Source organism: Ailuropoda melanoleuca, chromosome 10, assembly GCF_002007445.2.
Source record: "Ailuropoda melanoleuca isolate Jingjing chromosome 10, ASM200744v2, whole genome shotgun sequence".
Lineage (NCBI taxonomy): Eukaryota > Metazoa > Chordata > Mammalia > Carnivora > Ursidae > Ailuropoda > Ailuropoda melanoleuca.
In genome coordinates, this window is record NC_048227.1 from 48,028,117 (window position 1) to 48,038,047 (window position 9,931).

The 9,931-nt window shown below is 40.6% G+C and overlaps 1 protein-coding gene and 1 long non-coding RNA gene across 2 annotated transcripts in view; one reads left to right on the plus strand and one right to left on the minus strand.

Annotated features, from left to right (window-relative positions):
- Positions 1-1,270: 1,270 nt before the first annotated feature.
- Positions 1,271-9,104, minus strand: NDUFAF4 (NADH:ubiquinone oxidoreductase complex assembly factor 4). The gene is made up of 3 exons (XM_002927648.4): positions 8,862-9,104; positions 8,242-8,345; positions 1,271-3,352 (listed from the first exon to the last, which is right to left on the minus strand). Exons 1-3 carry the CDS (start codon positions 9,076-9,078, stop codon positions 3,065-3,067), a joined length of 609 nt encoding a protein of 202 aa, XP_002927694.2. The 5' UTR covers positions 9,079-9,104; the 3' UTR covers positions 1,271-3,064.
- Positions 9,105-9,139: 35 nt separating this feature from the next.
- The window catches only part of LOC117804233, a 4,658-nt gene continuing 3,866 nt past the window's right edge, over positions 9,140-9,931 (plus strand). The window contains exon 1 of the long non-coding RNA XR_004628573.1: positions 9,140-9,433. This is a non-coding gene — a long non-coding RNA (uncharacterized LOC117804233). The remainder of the gene's footprint in view (positions 9,434-9,931) is intronic.

A 9,931-nucleotide genomic window follows, 5' to 3' on the forward strand; every position in this document is an offset into this window, starting at 1 on the left:
CCTGACAAACTATCTTAGAGCATGGCCCTAGTTCAGGGTGCTTGGAGATGCTTCAGTTCAGTATCTCGAGTTATGGGTACAAGCTTCCTAATCACACCACCACTTATTGTCCAGCGCCCCCCCCCTTTTCTTGGGATTATGGGTGTTTAAGGGCATGGAGTAGATATGGAGGGGATGTCCATGCATTTGTTGGGGCCAAGCAGAGCCCTCTGCAACAGAGAGGGGCCATTTCTGAGTGGTTTGTGGTGAGATGCCCTTCAAGAGCTCCATCAGTGCCTTTTGTGGTTAGGATGACCACACCTCCTTAGTTTATCTAAGACATTTGTTTATGCTCTTGTCCCTGATGTCCGAATACAATTGATGCCCTTTTCAAGTGTCCCAGTTTGGGCAGTAAATTATATGGAAACCCTGTTTATCTTAGAACTTTGCCAAATCTACCCACTTGGGTGGCTTTTATCGGCTCTCTGGACCTCAGTCCTCCTGCCCACCCAATAATTAATCTTCCTCTCTCCTCTCCTAACCTTGCTAATGCCAAATCTTTCATCTCCAGGAATTCTTTCCTCTTCCCTTCTTCAGGCTCTGGAAAGCTTCTCTCCTTCAAAGCCACCCCCCTACCTCCTCCTCCTTCCTTTTCTTCACAATAACCTTTAGATCCAGACACTGTGGTTATTCAGCTTGCACAGATGGTCAGCACACACTGGAGTCTGCTGCCACGCTAGTCATTAGATATTGTTAAAAACATCCCTGATCTAGAGCCCACCAACATAGGCACCTTATTAAACCAGTCTGTCGTAGCAGAGGGCCCAGACATGTTATTCGATGACTCTCATATACAGTGGGCACTGAGTAGTCCTGCACCTTCAACGCCATCACCTAATTCGTATAATCCCAGAGAGGTAACGCAGTAGAGCATTCAGAGGCACAGGGTTTTGACAATAACCTAAGATTTAAACCCAGGTTCCAACACTTACTAGGTAATTTTTGAAGTTATTTTAGACCTCTGTGCTTCAATTTCCCCTGTAAAATATGGTTAATAGTACTTCTCTTGCTACTATTAAGCAGGCTAATAAAGGTAAGGACTGAGATCAGTGCCCAGCACAGTCATTGATTTTAAGATGTTATCAATGGTTACCCATTTTACTTCTGAGATCACGTGGCTAGTGGTGATGCTGAGATCTACACCTAGGTTTTCTGAATCTAAACTCCATGCTCTCTGTGACACCACTACCCAAGTGCTCTCCATACAATAAAAAGAGGTAAGAGGCTAATGAAAGATTTGGGAAGTACTTTATTTTATCATGTGACACCATGTAACAGCCAAATTTACAGATGCCTAACCACAGTATATATTTGAACAGGGAAGATGGCTCAGAAATAGCAGTCTTAGTAATTCAAGTATTGACCTTTATTTGATAAAGAGTTTTGATGACTGATATATGGAGTTTTAAAATGCAATTTTATAGTTGTTTTCTTAAAAGAACTACTGTTTTGAACCACATATAAACATGGTACAGTTTATTCACATAGACAGTGCAGCTGAAAACAAGTCTAAAAATTCCCCATCTCAGTCCATTTTTCTCTTCTCAGCATTGCAAATGCTCCATTCTATCATCATGCTGGATTCTTACCATCTTCCATAGCATTTCCAGGGGAATCCCTGGGAAGGAGTAAAATGTCTGTCTTCCTTCAGAAATACACAGATAACCTGAATTTTTCTTACCACATTCTCCAATATTTCTACAACGTACACTTTCTGCTCTTCTGAAATATGCTTCCTTTAGGCACAGCAGAAAAAACATAGCACTAGGAATCTGAAAGCCTAGTTTCTGGGCCCGGCTAGAGAATAATCCCAAGCGGGTCATGAAACTCCCCAGCTCTCTGTTCTTAACTGCAAAAAATAAGTCGTATTCGTTGAGTCCTTTATTATCATTCATCTTCACAGTAACCATTAGATTTAAATAAGGCAGCGTTATACTCCTTTTATAGAGGAAATTCAGTCTCGAAGAGGTTACACAATCTACCTAAGATCCCACAGGTGGTAATACGACACAGCTAATGTATACAATCTCACTCAAGACCGTAGTACTGGTACACGCTGTACTCCTAAGCTGGTTCAATGGATGCAGCAGCAATTTCCCAGGTCCCTTCCAATGTTCAAATTTTAAGCTGCTTCTTGCAATTTTCTCCTCTCCTTTCAATCAGTAATTTTAGAAATTAGAAAATATATATAATTCGTCACTAAATTTCATTTATCATGGTTCTGTGATTTAACCCTTCTTTACAATTTTCTTGTTATTTCTATATTAAATCCAGAGAAGTTATTTTTTCCTGATAGCTCCCACAACTGCCTGCCTCTCTGAAAGCTTTTTGGATCTACCTGTTGGTTAAAACAGAGATGGCTAAAATTTAGAAAATACCTTCTTATAATTTTAAGAAGTTATTCCATACATAAATAAAACAGTTCAAAACAAGAGAAGTCCTCACTAACTCTTATTCCCTGTAATAATAAAATGTACTCTCCATTGATTTTGTCTCCACTTTCCTGTCTGCTTTCATTTGGGAATACTGTTATCCTGCCTCCCTGTTAAGTCTCCCTTTCCCTAACAAGAAAGTATCATAGTCATAAGAGTTAGGAAAACTCTTACTTTCACAATTCCATACGAAGAATAAATTAACCACCTAAATTGGACGGCGACACTTTGAATGTAAATGAGATTCCTGACATTTCCCAAGAGGCCATACGACCAATCTAAAAGCTGATGATATGATGTGCCTAAAATTACAATTTAAGTTTTTTATTTATAATCAATTTATATACGTGCTGCTTAGTCTTGATGATATTCATATGAACATATGCCTAAACCAAATTAAACTATACAAGGAAATAAAATTCATTCTATCAGCAATCCTGAAAATTCAGCAAAGCCCAATAAACAGTACGTTCTCCCAAAAAGGGAGCTTTAAACATTCAGTAATTTGTATAATTTACCAAACTGAAAATGAGAAACTAAACATGGCATGGGAATGGGGAGAACATATAGGAAAAGTAATTTCAAAATTTTCTTCATTTTGATGGTATCGCTTTCTTGTCTTCAGGAGGGATGATTTTGACCTCAAAAGTAACAAAATATTTGAGAAGGGATTTTACATCTTTCTGTTCTAGATAGTATTCTTCTGCTATTTTCTCAGCAGTCCACGTTTCTGGATAAAGTTTGTGGTTATTGAGAAGTGTCAGTGCCTCTACAATGGAAATTCTGCCTTTGGGAATGTTCTTGATATTCATCATGTTAAAGTCACTGCCTTTTGCCAATCTGAACTCCTTTGGCTCTTGACGTGTTCCAGCATCTTTCACCTAGTTTCAAAAAACAAAACAAAAGGCTTTCAAGATGAGAGAAAAGATTTGATATCTACTTTCACGTTTCTCAAATTTCCACTATACTTCTTCAAATAAATACTACACATGCTTCTCCAAACTACCTTTTCTCATTACAATGACACATAGTTTGATGGCACTTTTGCCCCATGGCCATTACATAACTATAGCTCAATCACTGTTAAGAAATTTAGGTAGTTCTAGGGGCGCCTGGGTGGCATAGCGGTTAAGCGTTTGCCTTCGGCTCAGGGCGTGATCCTGGCGTTATGGGATCGAGCCCCACATCAGGCTCCTCCGCTGTGAGCCTGCTTCTTCCTCTCCCACTCCCCCTGCTTGTGTTCCCTCTCTCGCTGACTGTCTCTGTCTCTGTCAAATAAATTAAAAAAAAAAAAATCTTTAAAAAAAAAAAAATTTAGGTAGTTCTGGAACATAACAGTTGACTGTATCCACTCATCACATTATTTCATGTATATTAAAGAACAAAAACGAATGGATTAGATTAAAACTGTCTTACAAGGGCAGAATTCTGATTCTGCCCTAAGAGCTTACTCGATAATCTTCACTCGGTTTCCTAGTTTTGTATTTTATATTCAATGCCTCCAAACACCTTAAACGAATTCAAACATTGCTAGAGATCTTGCCTTGTGAGAAAAAATAAACTTATGCTTCCAATATACCCAACAAACATAAAACAACCTATGCATACCCATCTTTCCATCTGTCTGTCCCAACCAAGTGTAATCTTTGCATTGCGTGCTCTGTATGTCATTCGTTACTTGGCCATGCCAATCATTCCTTTTTCCTTTTTCTTTCAACTGCACCTTGCCTACTCCTGCTGTTTGGTCAAAATATAAAAATGCTGTAGTCAGTACCTTTTAAAATTGGCCACCAAACCTGAACCAACACTCCCTTTTATGGCCAGTTTCCTTCTTAGTTAAGCTTTAAAGATACTGATATTTGTGATCTCTAACCCAGGATTAGATCCTAATGCAGAGGACACTTTTCAGGCTTTGCGGGAACTCACTACAGCACCCGATACTACTGACCACTCCAACACATCCACAATAATCCTTCCCCTTGGTTTCCATGCCACCCCTTCTCCTAGTTTTCCATTTCTCTTTCCAGTGGTTCCCTTCTTTGTTCTTGTAGATTCCCTTCAGCTGCCTCCTGAAGGTCAGCATGCTCCAAATTCTGGCCCAGGTCCTCTTTCTACTCTTTGCATTCTACTGAAGTAATCCCACATACCCCTTGGACTTTGTTACTACCTACACGTTAGTAACTTTCAAAGCTGATCTCAAACCTAGACCTCTATTCTTACTTACAGATCTAAATTCCCAAATGCCTAATGGGCATCTTTACTTGGATAATCTACAAGCACCTTGATGGGTGCCTGGGTAGCTCCGTCAGTTGAGTGTCCAACTCCTGATTTTGGCTCAGGTTGTGATCTCAGTGCTGTGGGACCCAGCCCCATGTGTTGGGCTCTGCGCTCAGCAGGGAGTCTGCTTGAGGATTCTCTCTCTCTCTCACCCTGTCCCTCCGCCTGCTTGCACGTGTGCACACATGCATTCTCTAAATAAAATGCTTTAAAAAATTAATTTTTAAAAATCTATCAGCACCTCAAAATCAACATATCTAAAACTGAACTTACCTCTTTCCTCTGAAAATCCAATTCTATCCCCATATTCTCTATCTCAGTGACCAATATCACTTCCCTCCATATCGCATTCCAAAACTTAAAGCTTCTGTTACATTATACTTGACCTCTCCCTCTTCCTCACAATCAGTGACCAAATCCTATTGATAATGACTTCTAAGTCCCTCTTGAACCCATTCACTTCTCTCCCCATCACTACATCACCTTAGTCCAAGCCAATGAATCTTGTGGGAACTACTACAAAAGCCTTCCTTCCAAATGGTGCCCTTTGAAAATGCATTTTGTTTCCTCCCAGTCCATTATGAAGCCAATATGACATGAAGCTCTTCAAAGGCTTCCCATTGTCCTCAAGATAAAACCCAAATTCCTTAGCAAGATAAGTAAGGACCTTCATGATTGGATCCCTGTTACATTCATCCTATCTCATTTCTCCTAAATGTATTGCTCACACTTTCCCCTGACTGTAATGAACTCTTAACTGTTCTCCAAAGGCATCACACACTCCTACCTTTATACTGTAACTTTGGTTTGAAACACTCTTCCCAACTTCTTCGCTTTCCAGAACTCAAAGCTTCTCTTAACTTTATATTCCCAGGTAATCCTTCTTCCACTCCATATTTACTTTTATTCAAATTTCCCTTCTGATTAATATTAAATACTGAAATTATTATAACACTGAAAAAAACTTGATAAAATTCAACATCCTCTCTTGATTAAAAAAAAAAAAACTCTTGGCAAATTAAAAATAAAAGTCTCCAATGTGACAGAAGTATCTTTTAATCAGAAACCTTACGATTTTATTATAATTAATGCTGAAACATTAGAGGCACCCTATATAAAGGAAGAACAGGATAGAACACCAACTTTCACTGCTATGTTAATGCTACAAACATAATAAAAGTAGTATAAATATCAGAAAGGAAAATTGTAATTCTATGCCGATGACAGAGAGTATCTTCAGAACAGTAACAGAATCAACTGAAAAGCTAGTAATAACTTAGCAACGTGGGTAGCTGCAATACAAAATCACTCACTTTCTGCCACACTGGCAATAAATAGCTTAAAAACTTAGGGTGAAAAAAGATCCCATAGTAACAGCCTTCCCTTTATGCCCCATAGACTCAATAATACAAAGATGTTAATTATAAAATTAATCTATATTTTTCAATTCAATTATACTCAAAATCCAAATCAGACTTATTAGACAATTTGAGGGGCGCCTGGGTGGCTCACTCAGTTAAGCATCTGACTCTTGATTTTGGCTCAGGTCCTGATCTCAGGGTTGTGAGATGAGCCCTGCATAGAGCTCTGCGCTTAGCGGGGAGTCCGCTTGAGAATGGCCACCCCCCTACACCCCACCCACCCTGCGAGTTAGGCAGGTACACTCTAACTCAAATAAATAAATCTTTTTAATTAATTAAAGAACCTGACAATGTGATTCTCAAGTTCGTCCGGAAAAAAAAATAGTGTGACAAGAGCCATGAAACTTTTGGGGAAAAAGAAAAGTCTTAACAGATATCAAGATACATTACAAAGCTCCATTAATTAATATAATATGATCCTAGTGTCAAAATAGAAAAATAACTAGAACTGATGAATCCATAAACAGACTTGTATGTATTAGTATTTTAAGTGAGTGGAGAAAAGACTGGGTTATTCAGTAAATTATATTTAGACAACAGGTGAAAAGATCTCCACACACCAAACACTACATTTATTGCCAAATAAAGATTTTAATGTAAAATATATAGTCGTAAGAGTACTAAAGAAAATACAGAAAACCGTTTTTATGTTAGAGTCCAGACTTCCAATACCATGAAGAACAAAAAGGCTAACATATCTGACAGAATTCTGAACAGCAATATGTTAAAAAGCCCCGCAAAAATAAATTATTTGACATATGATATCACTAATGTCGAGACATCGCAAATTAAGAAAACTAGGAACTACCCAAAAGAGAAAAAGGGACAAAACATAAATAGGTACTTCCACTTTTTCATTGTCATTCTCCCATGAGTCTTTTTAGACTTTTCCTAATACCTCCCATAAAATTTTAATACCACTGTATATCTCTTTATGTATCTATGTAACTGTATGCATTAAGACTGTTAAATTTTTTTCACTCCCCAAGGGCCAATTTTTGAATGTATGATTTAGTATAGCATAAGAAAAACAACAGTTGGAAGTTATTACTCAACACCTGTTATTGATGGAAGTATTCAACACCAAGAATATGAACATCAACCCTTCTATCTTTTTTATGGGAACCTCTGGTGATAAATGAACCCTCTAATTGCTCTTACATGCAACAATTCACAAACCTTATTTTACATGAATTTTATTTCACTTATCTAATGAAAATTATATTAATAATTCTAACTGTGCAAACAGTATTGCCTATCTAGACAGAGTACCAGAGAATTTCAGAATGGAAACAAATCTGGGTGTTGTCATTGGCACTTCTCTCTCCTTTAATCAAACCCTTTCCCCTACCTAGAACCTTCCTGCCCCAACAAATTCATCTAGTTAACTCAGACTCATCCTTCAGTCTGGGGCTTAAACGTCACTTTCTCAGAAGCCACCCTGTCCAATCACAAACAGGTCCCTCTGATATACTCACAGTGCCTATACTTGTCCTTCGCAGATGTATCAGTAATTTTGTACTAATGGTTGCTCATCTGTTTAATGTCTGTGTCCCTCACAATATTCTAAGCACTGCGAGCAAGAAGTGGTCTGCTTTGTTCATAACTATATACAAAGCACTTGTGCCTGGCATTTATATATGGATTTACATATAGGTTCCCAGTCTCAATGTATTCTGTAATCTCCAAATTTTTACATTTCCTATCTGAACGTATCTTTAAAAAAAACCCAAAAAACCAAACACCAACAACACAACACTAAAGGAATCCCTCAAATTAGAACAAAACTCAATCCACTGAAGGATGAGAAAACAGTATTAAGGCTCTCCCTTGGTGATTCAAATGACAACCACTAGAAGAACTTTACCAAATCCTATAAACTGTGAAATAATATCACCACTACGTGTAAGTTTTGCCGATGCACTGCATTCTGGTCACAACTACACTGACAGTTTCAAACGTGCAGAGCACTCACTCTCTTTTACTACCTACCACACACAGGTCTCTCGATCGTTTTCCTCGAGCACAAAAAAGGTTAAGTTACTTATCTGCTGAATTAAAACACACATTACCTGCACAGAAGACACAGGATCTTTGGAATCAACGTACACATCTTTTAGTAACGACAGCAGCTTGTCATCTTTTCTAGCAATTTCTCCCTTAATTTCTGGATAGCCTACGGAAAGAAAAAGAATGTCAAATACTAAAACCAAAGAAAATTTCCTCTAAGATCCTAACACTTAACACAAGACAGCCACTTTTAATTTTCTGTTTAACAACCACTAGGACAATACGGGAAATACTGTACATGTAACTCGAAATGCTAGGTCGGGCTCGGGGTTCACCGCTCTGTGAAGACACCTAGGGAGCATTTCCGAGGCACACGATCCCTTCCATTTTCGGATTCCCTTCAGCAAGTCGGTAAGCAGTAAAGATAAAAGCCTCCGAGAGCCGGGGCAGCAGGGGCAGCGGCCGCCACCACCGGAACTACGAAGTGGGCGGAGCCGCCACTCCGCCGCGGGCGCACTGGGACTCTCTCAATGTCACCGGCCTGGAGGCTCCACCCTTCCGCGCACGGCTGACCCCAGTCACCCGCACCCCCCACCCCCCGCCAAGATCCACCTGCGCGGAACCGCCCGGCCCGCCCCGGGAGCCCGCGAGCGGAGTTCCGAAGTGCCCTTGCACCACTTACGGCTCATCTGCTCTCGCAGGAGGCTCTTGGTGGAGGGGTGCCTGGGAGCGGGAGAGGGCTTCATCTTGCTGATTTCCCGTTCTGCCCGGCTCTCTAGGTTGAAATTCCTGATTGCTCGAGACACCGAGGCCCCCATCTCCTCACAACATGATGTCCTCTGCTTCACGCCGCACGTGGGAAAACACCGGCGCCGGCGACCTCTGGGCGCATCGAGCATGCGCACTGTGGGCTCGACCCGGCTACACGCCGGAAAATGGGCGCTAAGTGCGCCCGGCTCGCCCCCTAGCGGTCGGGAGGGCGCACACCGCGTCTCCCCCCTGAGTGGGTCAGAAAGAGCGCCTCCCTTCTGGGCGAGAGGCTTTTGGCTGCGTCCCTCGGGAGGAGGCGGGGCTTAGGGTCCGATCTGCGGAGGTTCTCACCCCTGCAGACTTGGGCAATTCGGCGGGAAGCTTTAAAACAGTGCCAGGCCTCACCGCAGACTTTGGGATTTAATTCCTCCGGAGTGAGCACCGGCTGTGGTTCAAGCTTTCCTCGTGATTCGGAAGTTGCAGGCTGAGAAGAGAATCAAAGTGGTAAGGAAACTGACCTTGAAATCCTTTGACAGGACAGTGTAGACAAAGAAAGGCCAATAAAAATGGAACTAAGTGCACCAGGATAAGGGAAGGTCCTAAAATCACCCTTTCCTGTTTCCCAAGAGGAAAATAATGAAAGTGTATTCTTTGGGGGAGCTGGCTGGCGGGAGCAGCGTGGAACTTTTCATCTCAGGGTTGTGGGTTCGAGTTTCAGGTTGGGTGCAGAGATAACTTAAAAAAATAAAAATAAATCTCAAAAAAAATAACAATAATAAAAATCTCAAAATAAGAAAGTGTATTCTTTCCCAACGAGTTATTCGACAGAGATAGAGATAGAGACAGCCAGCGAGAGAGGGAACACAAGCNATTTTATTTTATTTTTATTTATTTATTTATTTGTTAAAGATTTTATTTATTTATGCGACAGAGATAGAGACAGCCAACGAGAGAGGGAACACAAGCAGGGGGAGTGGGAGAGGAAGAAGCAGGCTCATAGCG